The 20,871-nt window shown below is 37.2% G+C and overlaps 1 protein-coding gene and 1 pseudogene across 6 annotated transcripts in view; both read right to left on the bottom strand.

Annotated features, from left to right (window-relative positions):
- Positions 1-20,871, bottom strand: part of CNOT4 (CCR4-NOT transcription complex subunit 4) — a 148,331-nt gene that overhangs the window by 47,193 nt on the left and 80,267 nt on the right. For 3 of the 6 annotated variants that reach the window (XM_025929985.2, XM_025929987.2, XM_025929989.2), the window contains exons 4-7: positions 14,968-15,054; positions 13,895-13,996; positions 13,002-13,127; positions 9,635-9,768 (exon numbers count right to left, since the gene is read on the bottom strand). In XM_025929985.2, coding sequence (XP_025785770.1) covers positions 9,635-9,768; positions 13,002-13,127; positions 13,895-13,996; positions 14,968-15,054 — 449 coding nt within the window. The remainder of the gene's footprint in view (positions 1-9,634; positions 9,769-13,001; positions 13,128-13,894; positions 13,997-14,967; positions 15,055-20,871) is intronic. The other 3 variants (XM_025929986.2, XM_025929988.2, XM_025929990.2) reach the window with 1 other exon arrangement.
- On the bottom strand, positions 536-9,434 carry LOC147583038 (signal transducer and activator of transcription 2 pseudogene; annotated as a pseudogene).

Genomic DNA, 20,871 nt, shown 5'->3' with positions numbered 1-20,871 from the left:
AAGTCCTAATGATACCTGATGAAAGAAGATTGGATACACTAAGATAAACTGCACAGGGCTTTTTTATTTAAAAACCTGCAAACTAAAAAATCTACGGGTTTTCTTTTTTTGCTCCCCCTCCCCCCACAAAGTTTATTAGCCACTTCTGTTCGGAAAGGCCTCTTTCTGAACAAGTCTGTTCCTCTAAAATAACGAGGGGGGAAACACCAAAATGCATGGGGCGCACTTTCATTTGCATCTCAAGTTACACTAGAAGCATATCATAGAGAAAGGTTAGCTATCTCCTGGGGTTCCCTGGGAATGGCTCTAGAGTAGGCTCCAGCTTCAGTTCTCGTCCCAGGTTTGGCTCTAGCACTCTGTGATACCGTGCCTAGTGTGGGCTCCAGTGCTGTGGCCCCAGAACCAATCCTGCCTTAAGCAGTGCCTCTAACCTCAGACCCAGCTCTGGCCCTAATGCCATCCTGGGCTCCAGCTGTAATGAATCTGATTCTGGCTCCAGCTTAAGCTCCAGTGGCTGTTGCAGCTCATCCATCTGTCTGTTAGACACCGAAATGAGCCTGTGTTTCAGGTATTTCCTCTGTTCTGGAGATTAAATTTCTCCTGGCGGTAGTACCCAAAAGCCTCATCCTAGGGGGATTCAGGGGAGAGGAAACAGAGCACATTCTCAAGTAGGTCTCCCTCAGTAAGCAGTTGGTGGTGGTGGATGAGTTCGGACAGCAGGAGTGACTGCAGTACCACCTGGAATTGGGTGGCAGAGAGCAGATCACCTTATTACCATCCTGATGTTCCACACAGGAGCGGGTAATGCCCCCTTCCAATGATTTGCTGAAGTGTAGTAGAAAGGCACCAAAGACGGGTCTTCTTCAGCAGCTAGTGCTCCTGGCTCCAGCTCATAAAGTCCATGATGTGGCCATCATTCCACAGATTCTTTAGGTGGTCAGGTACCAGGTCCAGATTTTTGTTCAACCATGTCCAGAATGGTAGATTGCCTGGGGGGGCTCTCTTGCTTAGCGAAGTCAGTCCAGGACAACAAGGTAGCCTCAATCCTAGAGTTTTGACCAAACAGCTTGTCCCTCAGCATGCTCAGCTGCTCCGGGTTAAGGTCTTGGTCAACAGAGGAGGAGAAATGCCAACTGAGAGCAGGGCCCAGCAGGCTCCAGGAAGGCTTGGGGGGCTGGAAAAGAACTGGTTCTGAGGGTTTGAGCTAAGCAGACTGAATCACAGAACCAAGGCCTAAGCAATTGAGTAGGGTCATGTTAGAAATAATCACACAAAGGGCGTCTGTTTTAGCTCCTGCTTCAGATCCTGGTAGGTGTATCTAACCATGAAGGTGATAATGCACAGTTCCTCTGTTGCAATCAGCATCCTCTACTGCTGCCCTTTCTGGAACCAACTAAATGTTACTCCACCAGAGTCAGGTAGCCAGAATTATACTTTAAACCCTGACTCTGTCCCTTCTCAGGGGCCAAAGTTTTCTGGTTTGAAGTTAGAATGTTGAAGTTCTGAAGGCCTTGTAACTGAGAAGAACTTCTGTGGAGTCTTCTGTGGACTACAATGGAGACCTGTAGTCAGTAACCAACGCCTTCCTGGAGTCTCACCAGCAGCCTTGTAGGACAGTAAACTTCCTCCCATTCCTGAAGATGAGGGGCCGGTGGGGAGTTAGGGGTATGCGAGACTAGGTTTCTACCACAAATGCTTTGTGAAGCAGACACTATAGCAACTCTGTGAACTGGACCTTCCACAGGTCCACCTCTTTGGTCAGAGAGTCATCCTGATAGCTAACCATGTGACTCAGTCCCTTCGATTCCTTCAGCAGCTAATACAGGTCAAACAACAGCTTTGCTCCAGCTGTGAACATTTCTCCAGCTGTTCCACCTATGGTCGGGGGGCTCCAATGCACATGTTTCGCTGCTGGACTTTCCATGCCTCCAACTTTGGCAGGAGCTCAATTAAGGGAGATAATTGGCCTAGCAGTGTTTTAAAGGTACCCAGCACCTCCTTTCTCCTTTTGTCTAGTTCATCCGGTTTCCTCTAGAAGCTGCTAACGTCTGGTTTGATGAGGGTCTAAAGGGGGTGTCCTCACTGGGGCTGGGTCTTCTATTGGAAGTAAAAGACATCCTTGTGGTCTTTCAGTTGGCTGATGGATTTCACAAGCTTCTCCATCATAGCCCCTAATTCCAGGTTCCAGAATTCAGTTTCCTGCTGTTGGCTTTCCACAGGTGCTTTGAGGTCTGCCTCTCATTGCTCTGACTGAGCCCTCTGAGCCTGAATCAGAATTAAAGAGATTAAACATCATCTCAGCCAACTGGGTAGGGCTTTGAGGAAAGGCCTGACTGTTCCAATAGAATTTTCACAAGTTCTGCTGTAGCAACAAGCACTCAGGGTCCTGGCTGCAGCAGGTATACTCAGAGTTCATTTGATCCAAGAACTCAAAGAATAGCCTTTGGCCTTGGAATCATTGCTGCCCAGTAATAATGCTGAGAGAAAGAGAAATCAAAACACCTGAAGTCTATAAATACCACACAACTGACTGAAAAGCACTGGATTCAAGTGGGACTAAGCAGTTCTAAAAGGTTGGTAGGTCTCATAACACAATCAAGATACTTCCAGAAGGCAATGCTATGTGTATAAGTGTCTGCAAATGAAAATTTGTAAACATGTAACGTCTTCATACAAATAGTCTCACTGACTTTTTTTAAAGTTCTAGTTCTAAATAGTTCTGGGATCCATGGTGAAATTATAGATTTCCCAGGAGTAAAATGTTTTTCCATTAACCCAAAAGTTGGAATGCAGGACTATGGAGCTTTAAAAAAAAAAAAAAAAAAAAAAAAAATATATATATATATATATATATATATATATATATATATATTTATATATATTTATATATATGTAAATATTATATAAACACACACACACATACATATATATATATATATATATATATATATATATATATATATACACACACTGAAATATAGAGTGTATATCCAGAATCTGTTTCTGGAGATTCTGATTCAGTTAGTCTAAACTGTGACACTTGGTATTTGATGATTACTATGCTAGTAGAGTGAAAAGGAGCATTACTACTAGATTTTATGGCTAGAAAGAATCATCAATACCAAACTTAAAGACTCTTTGACAGATACACCACAATTCACAATTATCTGCAAGCAGATGACAGAGCTACACCTCTGTTTGAATCTTCTGATGCTTAGCCAACTTTGCTAGCTTCTGAAATGTCCCAAAGACAGTGCCCCAATTTGACTTCCTTTCTACTTCTTGGTAGTGATACCAACCAAATTCCTGAAAATAGTCTCTTGGCTGCTTTCTAAAATTTATGACATAAAACAAGTAGTTACATAGTAAAGGATCAAAGAAAAGACCCTTTCCCAGGACTGGGAGTAGGACAGAAAAAGTACTGAGAAGGTCTAGTTCTCCTTTTTGTCACACTGAAAAGATAAAGTCTCCATGATTGTGCTAATTATGGTTGCATTGTGGAAATAAGGTACAACTTAATGTTAACATAAGGGACATTTCCAAATTTCACTGTCATGTTACTGTATACACAAATACATATTTACATTGCTCCTAAATTAAATATTCACATATTCATTTAGAAGAATTCATTTTAATTTTTCATGCTTGCCAGTCTTAAATAACTGAGATAAACATCTGATAAACTTCAAAGAACAAATTTAAGTTATAGACAGGTAGCTTGCCTTTATAGAATTTATTTGATACAGGCTTCAAATATACATCAACATTTCAAGTATTACTTTACTACTAAAATATGGCCACATCTTACATAATGTGGCACAATTAGCTATTAACATGATAAGAAAAAAGTGCATCAATAATCTGGACTGATGACAGTTTGGCAAATAAGATTTTAATTGGAATTTTCTCAATAACTCCAGAACATACTGACCATGAATGAAAATAAACGCTTTGATTATAAGTAATCACAAAAAATTAATTATTAATATTAAACCTGAAAGATAAACATCCACCATCGTAAACATATCACAGGCTGTAGCCAGCTTTCAAAAGCACCAAGTAAAGTCTCCATCTATTCATTTTAATTTTGTATTTCAGCAATAAAGGTTGATCTTTTAAAAGATACTATATATTTAAGTTGAATTTAAGTACACAATTGCTCATTTGATGTGTCTTTTCTTCTAAGAAATAAGGGCACCAACAACCCTATTTTTAACTAACCCTCTCCCCACATTCATTATTCCCCACCGTCTGGAAAAGAATACCAGTGGCTCTCTAACTTTTTTGAAAATACTTTACTTAGGTGGTACAAGATTCCAGAACTCACTTACTAGTTTTCCAGTATGTATGTGCACATGTGAATTAACTTTGTATTTCCAAATAAAGAATGGAAATAAAATTTCTTAAGAGAAATAAGAAAAAGACTCTCAGAACTAAGGTCAGAAAAATCTTGTAACCCACTGATTTTAATATACATACAGTTTTAGTAAACCTTACTAATTCATCTACTTAGTATACTAGTAAGTAGCCCCAAGTTTCATGCCAAAAAAAAAAAAAAAAAAGTTGGGACCTGTAAATCATTTATCTATTATCAAAGAGGGAATGCCTTTCTGGGGATCCATTTTAAAAAAAAATTTTTTTAGGCCCACCTCTCATGGCACTTGTCCACAGTTTGAGAATCACTGCTTTATACCACTCCTGAAATCACTTCTGCCTGTAAGTATCAGCATACAAGGGCAATTTACAATTATTATTAGGTCATGGGTCTTATCTCCAGAAAAATGTACACACGCACACAAAATCAGATAAAATTTCAGAGTTCACAGATGTGCTGAAGGCTGTTCATTATTTAATAAGCTCTATCCAAAACTATTTTATACAAGTCTCCAGGCCATACCTTTTCTAGATCATATCTGACTAAATGATGTCCGGGTAGGAGAACAACGTTCAGGCAGTGACCACTCCCATTCTGCTCAATAAAGAAGGCACTCTGACTATGCCCTCAGCCTATCAGAGCTTATGCTTGATTTTCAATGAAGAGACATCCACGATTTTAAAAAGACATGCATTTTCTTTCGGTATAACAAAAACTGACAAATTTCCTATAGAAATTTTCCTTTCACCATTTCTTTAGCTTATGCTCTACTGCCACCAAACTGTGTTTTAGGAAAGCTTTTGCTTAAAATACCATTAATTCCTTAGATTTATGGTACATCGAATTTATCCTGAGATAATAAGCCTTACAGACCAGAGATCTTCAAGGTCAAACTATATATTAGTTGTGACATAGTTTTCTTTAAGTGAGCTAGTTTGATTCATGTTAGAGTTTTGATTCATGTTTAAAGTCTCTTAAGAATCTTACTTCTTCTAGACTGAGCAGTGGCAGAGTGGGAGCATGAACTTGGGCTTAAAAGTGGCAGCAACTTTGTTCAGAATCTGGTTTATCACTTATTTGTGTAAGGGTACTGGTGAATTATTTCAACTCTCTGAGTCTTGCCAGTCCCAGCTTTTCTTGCCAGCAAGATAGTAGTGATATCTACCGCACAGGACAACTGAGATTAAATGAACACGAAGGACATCAACCCTCTTTTCACCTAAGTCTAAATTGAATCATCCTCATTTCTTCAACGGTGGCTTATCTGAGCCACAATAACAATTCATATCCATTTACCTTGAGTGATCTACATACCCAATAATTTGCTCCCCAAATGCTTATGTAGGCCTGCCTACTTACTGTCCCTGGGCATAGCAGCCCATCTAGGTACTATTCCTTTCACAGTTTTTAGCTGGGGCACAAAAAGTGTCTCAACCTAAATAAAGGTATTTCAAAGTGCCAAACTTAAAATACCCAGTCCTTAAGCATCACTACTGTATGGCTTCCTTATTCCCCACTCTCATCATTTGTACTCATCGTTTCAAAGTAACTTATTAATATAGAAAGATAGCACATCTACACTCAATCTGACTGATATACTCTGAAATGCATAATGATGGGGGGGGTGGTAAGAACAAACAACACACACCCTTTTATAATTTACTGTTCACTTAAGTGAAATAGGAGTAAGACATATTATAAAAAAACACACACAAACAACTTCATATATATCTGTATCAGGACCATGTCAGGGTTCAGCAAAGATTAAGTAGCTAAGATACTCTGTACTTAATATTTGTACTCTGGCTTATTTAGAAATAAGAGGAAACTACATTTTGGGTTGAGTGTCAAGCCATAAGGTTCCAGATTTTGTTACAAATTCTTGTAAAACTGCTATTCACTACATATGAATGATAAGAGAAAAAGAAACCTTCTTCCCTAGAAGGCTTAATTCTCAACTTATTTTGAATATGAAAAAGATATCTCTTGGGTAGGACCACGGAAAGAGTCATACTATTCGTCTTTCTAATTTGACAAGTCTTCCCTGTGGGAAGAAGAAAACTTATCTATAAATTCCTACCTATCACTACACCCAATAGAGTGACAATGTGGAATGGAGACCAAAGTGGACCTTCAGTATTACTGACAGTCAGTTGAACTTAACCTTTTGCAGGGGTTGGCATGGAAAGAAAAGAAGCTACGGAAGCTTGCCAAAAAAACAACTCTGTGTACCTTGGGCCATCAACTGTCCTTAAATTTCAGGAACCTGCATTAAACAAACAAAAAATAACCCTTCTCCCTCCCCAAAGTAACCTTCCTATATCATGTACTTATGCAAAGCACAGGCAACCATATCAAAATTTACTCTGGTCCTAGCTGAGGTTCAGCAGCACTGGCTTTGGGCAGTTATTAAATGAATATACTGTTTTAAGTCCCCTTTTCTCTTCTTTTTTCTCCATGGCATCAAGGTCATTCTTCTCCTGCTACTGAAATAGCCATAAATGTGCTGACTATACTTTATATGAAGGCAAAGTTAATAAAATAACTAGTAAATCTATTAATAACTGGTCACACACACACAAAAAAAAGTTAAAGAAAAACTAAGTACTTGTTATAAATCCCAAAAGGACATTTGGTAAAGTTCAATTTTCACTTTCAATCTAAAGAAAAAAAACTCAATAAATTAAAAAAACTCAATAAATTAAAAATAACAAGGTATGTTCATACTGTGGTGAAAACTACTTATCTCAAATAAATGGTTAAAATCACACTTAGGAGTGAATAAAACTCTGGAGGCACCCCTGTCAAAGAGGGAGACAGACCCATAAAGAATGAGACAAGGATTCCTGATGGCACTACTTTCTAAACTGTTCTTTAATTCTTAGCCCAGTTATTCTCAAATAGGAAGAGGTGGTGGTGGGAGATCCAATACAATAAAACAGTGAAAAGACACCAAAAAAATTCTTTCCTAAGAGACACAAGAGACTTAGAGATATACCATGCTAATGGTTGAGAACACTCAATGTTATATTGCAGAATGTAAATTTTTCCAGAACAAGTATTTTGAAACACAAATAGATTGGTCAAACTAATTGGGGAAAGTTAGTTCTGTATAATGCACATAAAACACTTAAATACATCAATAAAACATAACAAACAGATATGAATTCACAATCCATAAAACGTTCATTCACTCTATTAATCAAATACAAATTAAAATGAGACAGTTTTTTTTTTTATCAAATTGGTAAATGCGCAGAAATAAATACTCAATTCAAGGAAATAGGTACTCATAATCTTTGACTCAGCAGTTCTACTTCTAAGAGCATCAAAGCTATAACCAAAATATTTGTATGAAAAAAATGTTCATCACAGTGTCATAAATAAGGGCACCAAAATGAAAATAATATACACCAGCAGCAGGTTGGTTTAATAAATTTCAAATGCTCATGTATAATGAAATACCATGCAGCCATAAAAAAATTGTATTTTCATGACACAGGAAAATATTCATGATAATGGGTATTAAGTTTTAAAACATAACAAACCAATGTATTTTGTGTATATATACATTCACAAGAAGGAAAAGGACTACAAAGAAATACACACTGAGAGGAAATACATCAAATCGTTTTCAGTGAAAATGTCTTGAGTATTGAGATCACATAGAGGATTTACTTTCTTCTGTATGCTTTTATATTATTTTTCAAATTTCCTTAAGTAGAAATATATTGCTTTTATATTCAGGAAATAAAAAACGTTATCTCAAAGAGATAGTCTAAATTTTAAATTTCTAGTCTGAATTCTCCAGGGGCTATAAACCCAGAATATGGTTTTAATTAGAGTGATATTTTTAATGAGAACAATAATGTACATAACTGTGAAAAGCATCTGAAGTAAATTTTTACTATAATAACCCCATTCTTATATGAAGCACTACAGAATTAGCAACCAATGAGGTAAGGAATAAAATATGGTTCATAATAAAGTAAACATACAGGGGTAGAAAGGAGTAGGTACAAAAAGATCAATGGAAAGGGTCAAAGCTTATCATCCCCAAAAGATTTCTCTTGGACTTAGCTTTTATTCTTAGCTTTGACAGGCGCAAATTTCACACAGTTTACTATACAGTAATTTTATGTTTTGTTCTGTAGGCTCTTTTTTATATATTTATATACACATGTATATACATGTGCATGTATGTGTTTATACAAACAATTTGAATAGCCTTTTAAGTGATCTTTACTATCAAGATGAATAAACTTAACCAGGACTTCAGGAATTTGAATACAAGAGTACACATTTGAAGAAACTGACCTGACAACAATGCATGTAGTTATTATTAGCTATATTTGGAAAATGGCCCTTACATTATTTTAGTGCTAAATAGATGCTGGACTACAGCAAGCAACAAGCAGATGTTTAGCATATTACTTAAATTTAACTTTGGAATAATTTTTTTTAAGAAGCAAATCAACATATCTAAATTAATTATAGCTATTTACTTAAAATGAATCCATTTTATAAAATTAAACTTACCAAATCAAAAGAAAATTAACAAGAGCCTAACACACCAAACTTAAGGAACATTCAGGATAGAGTACAACCCCCAAATTATTGTTTTTATTAATCATACCATTTTCTGACAGGCCACAACCAAATATAACCCAAAATGTGAAGATCACCATTATCAGAATGAGACTCAGTACCTAAGACTGTAAGTTTATTTAAACATTGACATAGCACAGGTCTACACAAAAATAAGCCGTTTTCTATGATGAAAAAGATTCTGAATCCTCCCCATTTAGAGAACTTTAGTGATTTCTGCAACTAGAAAACCACAAATATGTGTGTCTCCAACATACAATGCTTCAGATTAACTCCCACTCTTCCTTTTCCAGTATTTCCCCCACATTATATCAGGAGGGAAACCTTAATTAGGTAAATAAGAGCCTTTCAGTAACCAACATCCCTTAATTTCCTTTTTTGCAAGGAGGGCGTTCTCAGGGTCCAGGGCAGTCTGCAAATCAACGCAAAGGGTAGCCATCAAGAGGCTCATTGATGTGTTACCAGGGAGCAGCAGGCAGCAAATATTCAAACCCAGAAACTGTGACTCAACATTTCCTATTTGGTGCAACAACTGTGCACAAATGATACACACTGTCAAGAAGGATTCTGCCTGAAGAAGATGTAGAATGAAAGGAGAAGATCGACAGACATGAAGGGAAGGTGTCTGATCATACTAATATCGGTACTTACGTATCATACCTCTGCAGTGGCGTCACTTTGTTCTTATTCTTATCAACTGAACCCGTGGACAGTTGAAGAAAATTGGGGTTTAATTTATACAATTCTTGAAGTAGTTTCTGTTCATATTCTTGGTGTTTACCCGCCTAATGAAAGAAGAAATAAAAACTGCAGTGGGGCTCATAAAATGGCTGCTAAAAATTAATAACTTACTTTCCAAATTATTAAAGAAATCCTAAATAAAACATGTAAAAGTTTTTCATGGCTTTAGAGAACCTTGTGAGGATGATGCCACAGAACCACTAGACCAATGAAAGTTCTTCCAACAAAACTATGTGATACGTATACCATTAATTAAGGCATTTCATCAACCGCTTTATTGTGCAAAAAAGCTTATTAATAGTCAACTTTTTTGCTACCTCAAAAAACTAGAGTCCCTTTTAAACCTATTTCCCCATCTTTCATCTACGAATGAGGTCTTCTAACAGGCCGTTACAGAACTTTCCAAAGATCACCAAAAGTAATTAATCTAACTTTTTAAAAGAGACTAAAAACTATACAGAGGTCTGGGTGGCTCAGCTGGTTCAGCATCCGACACTTGATTGCAGCTCAGGTCATGATCTCACAGTTCGAATTCAAGCCTTGCGTCAGGCTCTGAGCTGAGAGCACGGAGCCCTGCTCGTTATTATATCTCTCCCTCTCCCTCTCTCTGCCCCTCCCCCACTTAAGCTCTCACTCTCTCCCTCTCAAAAAAAAAAAAAAAAATTAACATTTAAAAACAAAAAATCCAAAAACAAACAAAAAAAAAACAAAATAATCAGACTAACACTGTGAATAATACACAGATGAAAAGTCTTATTACATTTTTCATTATCTTGACACTAAGTACAAATTCCATTAATTTGTTTTTACATAAAAATTAATATATTTTAAATTCCAGACTAGTTTGGAGTTTTATAAATAAAATTTTACTGGAACAGTCATGTTCATTTATTTACTTGCTGTCTATGGTTGCTTTCTGCTATAACAGAAGAATTGACTATTTGCTACAGAGACCATTTGGCCCAGAAAGCCTAAAATATTTACTGATTGGCCCTTTACAGAAAAAGTCTGCAGATCACTGCTCTATACACAAAAAAGAGAAATCTGTATTTACTGTAGTCAGTAGCAGTATATCAGAAGGCAATGTCACAAACATTATGGGAGAAATTAGGCAAAGACTATTTCTGGAAAACTAGTCCAACACAAAAATAAATCCCAATGAAATGATTCTGAATAACTTTCTACTATTTGTATGTATATTACAACTGAAACGACATTTTTACTTACCTTCAAGGATTGTTTACTTATCTTAAAAGTGTGGTCTAACTAGATGTTATGGGAAAACCAAATCCAGAACAGGACAGATCAAAACAGAAACAAAACAATAAAAACAAGCAAGGGCAATATCATCTAATCGATGATGATTCGAGTATGACTGTATCATATATACTGCACAACTTATCATTCCCTATTTTTTTTTTTTTAATGTTTAGCTATTTATTTTGAGAAAGAGAGAGTGAGAGAGAGAGAGAGAAAGCGCATGCGTGGGGGAGGGGGCAGAGAAAGGGAGAGAGAAAATCTGAAGCAGGCACCACGCTTTCAGGACGGAGCCTAATGTGGGGCTTGATCTCACAAACCATGAGCTCATGACCTGAGCCAAAATCAAGAGTCAGACGCTCAAACAACTGAGCCATCCAGGCGCCCCACATCGTTCCCTGTTCTGAGAGGCGCTCCTGCCTGTTTCAAATGGATCTACAAATGTTTCATACAGTACTAAAGTTTGAGATATGCAGTAACAAGGAAAGAGCTGATGTTTACTGTGATATAATCTGTTCAAATTTCCTTTGTATATAGAGGAAGTGTTTTAATAAAGAAACCTCCTTTCAAATTAATTAATTTTAAACTCACATAAAGAGAAACAGATGAGTTCATCACAACAGTGAATTTTAAATTGTTAAGAAAAAATACAGTCAGATGTGGATTTTACATCTTTAAAACGTGAAAAGCCTTGAAATTTTTTTCTACAATCAATACTTCGGGAGATATTCTGGCTTTTATTAGCAACTAAAAGCGGAAACTAATATTCAAATGATTCTACAGGGGTAGTCCAGAGAGACAGGTTAAATCCCATTACAAGTAAGTTCCAAGGGGCCACCTATCCATTTTCATTTATAACTCAATAATACTCAAAAAAGAGATCAAGTAGGGCTTAGAAACTCTTTAGACAGAGATTTTCATTGTAATAGTAGCATGAGTAGTGCATATTCTCTACTTGTCAAAACTAGTTTGAAGTGGTTCAACCTTAAATTTTATCCAAGAAGGTTTTATTCAAAGAAAGAAAACAAATTAAGAAGCATTTATTAGATAAGAAGTCATCTGTCCCCATTAAATATCACAGAGACCTTATTTTAACACTGTTTTGGGATCATCAAGAAATACTATCAAGACATACCAATGAATTGATTACAATGAGACTTAATCTGTAGTAACTCCAAGTCAAAAAAAAAAAAAAAAAAGTATTTCATTTTATTTAACAATCTGCTCTTAAAGGCGACCCTACTAGACTTTCTCCAGCTTGACCTAGAGAATCAAAGTTGGCAATCAATGCTGCCCCCAACTCCTAAATGAGAAGGGTGTTCCTGCAAAAGTCCACAGCAACAATCTGAAGACCTCAGCTACAATAGGGAAATGCAGCACTGTGCTTTGGTATAATCCTCATTTAATATGCATGTGGTCAACATTTTTACTTGTAAAGGCCTGTTTATACAACAAATTGAAAGGAGACTAGAGGACAGAAAATATAAAAAAGAACATGGGATAATAAACCTTCAACTCATGACACTGATTCAATGTACACTTTCATGGGGAGAATCATTTTATAAAAATGTTACCTTATCAGCAACATTCGATAGGTTTATTATTATCTAGCATGTTCTATAGAGTGGAAATTAGCAAGGAAAAACCTCATAATTACAGTAACCCACTTAGTTTTCATTTTGCTGATATTCCCACTAAAGTAGCATTTACCAAAATGCCTTCGTTCGCCAATTAAGTTCTGAATGTACATTCCCTTCCTGGATATGTATTAGCACATTAAAGACTCTGAGAAGTCCTGTAAGAAAGAAACCTATTTATCTTCATTCACACTTAATGGACTACCAACCCATCTTTATTACAACAATAATTCTGTAGAACTGATATTCCACGGAACACTGGAAAATGCCACTTTAATAACAATTAAAAAAATAGAATTCCTAGTTTTTGCTTTTGTAATTTTAACTTATAAAGAAAAATACTCCCTTTTCCGCAAAGTTTATAATTCACATTAATTTACTACCTGCATTTCCTCTTTTGTGAAGCTGGCCGCCTCATCCCCCAATTCATGTAGATACATGCAGTCAGGCTTCGGACACTGCATATTCTTTAAGAAGTAACTGCAGTATTTTGTTGTACCTAGAGATGCCTGTAGGAGAGTTGGGGAGGGGGAAAAATGACCCAAAATGTGAATTGACACAATGAAGATTTCCATCTTTGGTGTTTTCACTTCACCTAAAATGAGGCATCGATGTAACCAAAACAGTAAGTAAGGCTGTGAATACTGGAGAACTAAACTATTACTAAGCAGAATTTATTAAAAATGATGCTCATTTGGAAGAACTAAAGAACCACCCCCCCCCGCCCCCCCGCCCAAGTCTATGGTTTCCAGAATCTGAGTACCCAAATCTTCCCTAGGGATCAGAAGACAAGATACACAAAATCTGTTCCACGTTATAGTAACTTCTTGCAAGTAACTGTACTTGCTCATTAAGAAGGCAAATTCTTTTTTCTAGTTATGCCAGCCTTTTCCCACTTAAATAAAGCATGGCTCAGTGGGACCCCTTATTCAAACCTGAACTGTTCAATATTCAAATATTTAAGGACAACAAATCAGAACCATTTTCTGTCATAAGTATCATAGATCCTATTTTCACAAAATAAGATTATGTGTAATTACAGAAGATTTTTAAAGATTATCACCTAAAAATGAATGTGTTTATTCCTACCTGGTAAAACAAGACCCTACACATAATCTGGCAGTAAACAAATGAGCTGTCATAAATTAGTATGGATACTTAAGAAGCAATCTTCAAATACACCCCCCTCAAATGTAATAGGTAAATCCTAGCCTCTCCTCTATTTACTACATTGTACCTCTTCCCCCTTAAAAAAACATCAAGAGGAACATATTACCTTAAGTGTTCTGCCATCTACTACCACATTGTTGACACACTGTATGGCTCTGAGAGCATCTTCTGACCGGATATAGGTTACATAAGCACTGGCGCTTGGACCCTAAAGTGAAAACACACTGTTACCGAAGTTTCAAATTCAACAAAAACTTTAACAATTCCTTTGCACCCTGCCTAGGGAATTCTGAAGGCCTTTACTACTACTATCATTAATAATAATGACAATAATTAGAAGTAGTAGTAAGTCTGATTAAACCATATACTAGTTTATCTTAAAACAACCATACTTAATGAATTTTATCTGATTTTAAGTATACTAAAATATATATGGATAAAATACCATCCCTGGCTTGGTATTTATATTTTTAAAGTCATTTGACAGGCTAGTCAAGGTTACAATAAGCTTTGAAAGTTAGATTTAAAAAAATAAGGGGCGCCTGGGTGGCGCAGTCGGTTAAGCGTCCGACTTCAGCCAGGTCACGATCTCGCGGTCCGTGAGTTCGAGCCCCGCGTCGGGCTCTGGGCTGATGGCTCAGAGCCTGGAGCCTGTTTCAGATTCTGTGTCTCCCTCTCTCTCTCTGCCACTCCCCCGTTCATGCTCTGTCTCTCTCTGTCCCAAAAATAAATAAAACGTTGAAAAACAAAATTAAAAAAAAAAAAGATCTGAAGATTTGTCAAATTATGTTCTCCCCAAAATAAAAGCAATTTGCTAGAGTATTCTATCTGCTAATACCAGCATAACAAAGATGCTCTACTAAGTTTTCAATAGTTGAAAATATTAATTAGAAACCATCACCTTATTATCGCAATGCCTGATAACAGACTCAACTCCCCCTCCTCCCCAAACGAACACTAAACTTTGTTTGACTATTTCCCTCTTATTATCAATTCACTGTTAAGTCCTGAAGAGTCAAATGAGCATGAGAAATTCCCCCACCCCACCAACAGAGGTCACTACACTGCTTAAATCCTTGACCCTCAGGCTTTGTAATTAAAGCTGAATTTTCCTTCTGAACAGCCCAGGTCAAGCCCAGACCATAGGGAGGAAAGGCAAAAATCCCTATAATGAGTTACCTGTGAGCCTGCATATGATGTGCTATTATTGATGACAACTTTATGTATTTTACCAAACTTCCCAAAATATTCTGGTCGTTTTAAAACCTATAAAAGAAGAAGAAATAAGGTATAATGTGTCCCCATTTTCATCAGTGTTATCCTTATAATGGGGACATAACCATCCCTCTTCAGTGAAAGGAAAATAGTTTTTAAAGTTTTCTAATAAATGTGACTACTTCCTAATTTACAATTTGTGTGGTTAACCTATAGGATATTATCAACAGAGTGTAAAAGCTATTTTTTATTGACCCACTATATGGAAACTGAGACTCACTAAATTTGGTATTAACCACCATGTTCTAGTATCTGCACCAATAATCAGTGAAATCTTACCTTCACAGTATTCTTAAACACCAAAACAATCAAACATCTTAACCACATTTTCATTAATAGATGATCCTTATAAAAAAGTAATTCTCAAAACAATGACCAAATAATTATGTATTAAACACAGACAGAAACTCAAGAACAGACATATAAGTAGAGACAGCTTTACTCATAAATCTATTGTATATAATATTTGATGCATTAAAGTTACCAATTGCAAATACGGTAACAATGTTCCTCAACCTTCTAAGCTTAATGATGTATCACTGTATGTGTGTACGTATTCTCTTTGTGTTGATTTTGCGGTTTCTTGATTATCTCCTCTGTGTGTGTGCGTTTTTTTCCCTACTCTTTGCCTAGTAAACAACATATATGGGGTGATGGAAACAAATTTATTCATTTCTCTATTACCCAGTTACTTCTTTGTAGTTATTCCCCCTTATACCTGTGCCACCTCCTTTACTCCTTTCATTTTACTTTACTTACAGACTTACTTGACCTGTGTTTTAATTTGACCAATATGTAACCTGATATAAAACTTCTCCCATAATTTCCAACTACTTTAAAATTAAATTTGGTTCTTTTCCTAGAATTTATCTATAGACCTACTGTTCTTACACCCTCTACAAACAGCAAGCTCTCTCTCAAGGAAGTTTTCTGTGTGTACCTGTCCAAGTGTGTGCCAAGTATTCTTTCCAAACACTCTTAATTTGGTAACATTCTCACATACTTACAACTCAGCTAATGTGTTCTGTATGATAGAATCAAGACTTTGTGAAATAGTGTATGGCTGAGGTATCATAAATTCCTAACAGTTTTCAACTTAATTAACAATTATTTTTTACCACATTTTACTTTAGGTTCTTACAAGTATAGGGCTGTTATGTTTTCTATAGCCAATTTTAATGGATTATGAGATGATACTTTTGGTTTTCGATCTTTTTTCCACCAAATCCCCTAACATATGAAACTATTAAGTGGTGAAGGCAATGGCCCTGAGGCTTTACACGGCAAAGTCCCAGGGCTGAGGAGCAGGGGGAAGAGTTTATTTTGAAAAGCTTCCTGGCTGGTGGAGCGTAGAACTGTATTCACTATTCCAGCTGGATGGATACCAACTCAGTGAAAGGCTCCACAGCCAACATACCTGCTTCAAAGGTTCAGGCTGGTCAGTTTATGCTACATCAGCATCTCAAATCACATCTGAGTTTATGGTAGTAGCTCTCAATGAAGGCAGCATTCAAGAGAGCATTTAAAAATCCGTGGGAGCTTTTCTTGGGGGAGGTTGTCAAAATGAATGGGAGGCAATACTTATGTTCAGTGCATGAGAACCAGGAATGGCTTACCAGGCTTGGGCTAGCCCTGCAAAATGAAGAACTGTCCTGCACAATTGCTGAATGTCCTATAAGACATTAATGTAGCTGAGAAGCCTAGGTATAATTAAGTGAACCCAGAAACAAACTCCACATTATACATAAACTCAAAGTAGTTCCCTACAATTTTGACATATGTTGAATTTACAGGAAAGCAAATAATATGTAATTCAGGGAAGACTACAAGTGCTTTATTCAGAATTATACTAAGAGTTGTTTCGGAAAAATCACATCATTGGCATTTCATGGTACCTGAGTTGCCAATACAGATACCTGTAACAATCTGCATTGTGGGTGTCACATTCACAGTGATTCTACAAAAAATGTAAGTATTCCACTATTTTATTGTACACTTAACAATAGTATGTCCCAAACCTGAATATGCATATAAATCATCCAAGGATCTGGTAAAATTGTGTATTTGGATTCAGTAGCTCTGGGGCAGGGCCCGAGCTTACATAATAAGCACCCAGGTGATACTAATGCTACCAGCCCAGAAGCTGCACCTTGAACAGCAAGGTCCTAGAGTAGGGGTACCCAAGCTTTACATGTAGAAATAGTATTGTATAATTATTTTCCTCTTAATACTTTTATTTCTTTACTTCATGAAAGTCAAGGAGTGTCATAAAATATTTTTTAAAAAATGGTTACTGGTTCGGATAAGAAAACCACTGGCTTATGGAAATAGTTTCTGGCCAATATTTGGCTACAAGACCTTCAATACAACATAAGATTTCTGTATAACTACACTGACATGTCACATTGGAGCCAGAATGATTATTTCCAAAGCACAGATCTAGCCATGTCACTCTGTTCTTAAGAACATTCAACAGGTTTCCACAGCCTTTAGGATAAAGTGCAAACTCCTTGGCGTGGTTAAAAACCCCTCATAATCTGTTACTACTTACCTCGCCAGCCTCATCTCTCACCACTGCACTCTAATCTTCCAGCCAAACAAATCACTTGCAGACTGAGATCTTTCTCATCCAGAAGCATTTGTATAGTTCCTGTGCCTGAAGCACTTTACCCCAAAGACAGCAGAAGAGTACATACCTCGCCAGCAAGATCGGGTGCTCTCTCTTGTGCCTCCATAGCCCTCAGTACTACTCATATTACAGTAACTGTTAGCTTGAAAATAAGCAGGGACCACGTCTGTATTGGTGTATACTCAGTGTCTTATACACTGCCCAGCGCATGGTACCCCATAAATGCTTATTGAAAACAGAACAATTTTAACACTGAACAAAAAGAATTACATGGATAAAGAACACCGATGGGCCTCAGAGTATTAGCAAATGGCCCTATGGCTGATAAGAAATGGCTTGCCCAGGCAAGGGAAATTTAAATAATTTATTTTTTATTTTTTATTTTTTTATTTAAAAAAAAAAATTTTTTTTTCAACGTTTATTTATTTTTGGGACAGAGAGAGACAGAGCATGAACGGGCGAGGGGCAGAGAGAGAGGGAGACACAGAATCGGAAACAGGCTCCAGGCTCTGAGCCATCAGCCCAGAGCCCGACGCGGGGCTCGAACTCACGGACCGCGAGATCGTGACCTGGCTGAAGTCGGACGCTTAACTGACTGCGCCACTCAGGCGCCCCTAAATTTAAATAATTTAAACTTTCTATATTAAGTTAAATATTCTAGATTCTGTCTAAACATACAACTAGCAAAACAGTATTCTAGTGAATAAAAAGTATGGGGAATAGGCAGAATACCCTACATATCACATTATCCGTATATTCAATGTCATATATTTACTTCACAGTGAGCCAGCTTTAATACTAATATAGAATATAAAAGGCTACACGACAGGGGCACCTGGGTGGCTCAGTCAAGTGTTCGACTTCGGCTCAGGTCATGATCTCAGGGTTTGTGGGTTCGAGCCCCGCATCGGGCTCTGTGTTGACAGCTCGGAGCCCAGAGCCTGCGTCAGATTGTGTGTGTATGTGTGTGTGTGTGTGTGTGTGTGCGTGTGCATGTGTGTCTGTTCCTCTTCCCCCACTTGCTCTCTGTCTCTCTCTCTCAAAAATAAACATTAAAAAAAAAAAAAGACTACATGACAGAATTATAAATGCCCAATGGCATGCCAAATGTTTAAAAATGTCTTCCTCTAGGGGCGCCTGATGGCTCAGGTGGTTAAGTGTCCGACTTCGGCTCAGGTCAGGATCTCATGACTCGTGAGCTCAAGCCCCGCATCGGGCCCTGTGCTGACAGCTAAGGGCCTGAAGCCTGCTTCAGACTCTGTCTCCCTCTCTCTCTGCCCCTCTCCTGCTCTCACTCTGTCTCTTTCTCAGAAATAAACATTAAAAAAATTTTTTTTAATAATAAATAAACTGTCTCCCTGTATATTCTTTGGGAACACAGTCAAGTTTTCATGGGCACTACAGAGAAAATCAAAACCTCGGTAAACAGACAGAAGGATGAATGACCAGAGAAATGGATGGACAACAGACCAATGATCAGTGTAAAACACTAGAATAGGACCTTTAAGACCAGGGGATTAGAAGTGGGGGTGGGTGGGGATGGGGGTGGGGGGTGGGTCCTAGTCCCGGCTCTGCTATGAAAGAGCTGTGTGATCTTAGGCAAGTCACTTAACTTCTCTATGCCTCAACTTCTCATTTGTAAAATAACATGGTTCTGTCTTTAAAGTCTTTTAGTTCCTCAAACAAGCTACTCTCTCAGACCACCACATACCTGGGACACACACTTGTCCTTATCTGCGGCCTAGGGAATCCCTAGTAATTCTTAATTATCCTTCCCTCAGGAAGGCTTTTTGTGGATATCTATAGTAGCCAAGTCCCCTATTGTTATATGTTCCCCCAAAACTCTGTACTTCTCTGTTTATAAATGCTTAGCACAGTTAAAAGTACTTAAATTCTGTCTTCCCAACAGTTATTAATTACGAGTAGAGACTGGGGTGCCTGGATGGCTCAGTTGGTTGAGCATCTGACTTAAGCTCAGGTCATGATCTCACAGCTCGTGAGTTCAAGCCCCACATCGGGCTCTGTGCTGACAGCTCAGAGCCTGGAGCCTGCTTCGGATTCTGTGACTCCCTCCCTCTCTCTGCCCCTCCCCTGCTCATGCTCTGTCTCTCTGTCTCTCAAAAAATAAATAAATGTTAAGAAAAAAAAAAGAGTAGAGACTGTGTCTGGCTTGCTGAACTACTTTATCTATAACATCAAAGTACCTAAAACAGGGTAAAAATTCAGAAGTTAATTTAGAAAATGAACGAATTAGGTTCCAGCAAATCCAAAATTTTAGCATTTAGAAGATAATTACCTCTAATCACTACCTCTAACTATATACCATAACTTCTAAAATAGTTTTTTTTCTATTTATCAATAAGTGAATACATTTGACAATCAATCGTGGTATTAAGTTTTTTGAGGCAAAAAATTATTTTCAAAATAATCTTGAATTTTTCCTAAACTCTCCTGTTAATCAGAATCCAGTCAAATACAGGGTGCCTGGGTGGCTCAGTTGGTTAAGCATGCAACTTTGGCTCAGGTCATGATCTTGCGGTTTGTGAGTTTAAGCCCCGTGTCAGGCTCTGTGCTGACAGCTCAGAGCCTGGAGCCTGCTTTGGAGTCTGTGTGTCCCTCTCTCTCTCTGCCCCTTTCTTACTTGTGCTGTCTCTCTCTCTCAGAAATAAATAAACATTTAAAAAAAATTAAATTAAAAAAAAAATTCAGTCACACACCAAATTGTTCATCATCCAAAAATAATAGGGAGCTCCTTTAACCTGAAAGTTACCACTAGCAATTTGAAACTTCAAGTTTTCTAATAAAGCTGACTTTAAGTTTTCCAAACGGAAAAGATTATACACACAAATTAAGAGGATGTGTTAAGATATTATTGTTTAGAAATGGTAGGATTGAGTAAATAAAACAGTGGTCTCTGGTCTTCCTAGGGTTTCAAGTGAAATAAATGAGAGAAACCAATGTTTAAAAAAATTCAGGGTCTTCTCACCAAGAACACTGATTTCAAAATATAAAACCAGTACAGTGATTTTTTTTTTTTAAGGCACATTTAGATTCATGATAAGGTGTCCTCTCTCACTAGTCACCACCTAGATTAATTTCTTTCTGTGTAACAGTTCTTCAGATTAACGTTACTGGAGTTATGTTTTGAAGTGGAAATAAGAAATCTCTGTAAGTAAATA

This window comes from Puma concolor, chromosome A2 (assembly GCF_028749965.1).
Source record: "Puma concolor isolate L17-30 chromosome A2, mPumCon1.1.hap2, whole genome shotgun sequence".
In the NCBI taxonomy this organism is placed as follows: domain Eukaryota; kingdom Metazoa; phylum Chordata; class Mammalia; order Carnivora; family Felidae; genus Puma; species Puma concolor.
Note: the sequence above shows the minus strand (reverse complement) of the source record. Positions and strands in the feature narration are given on the sequence as shown.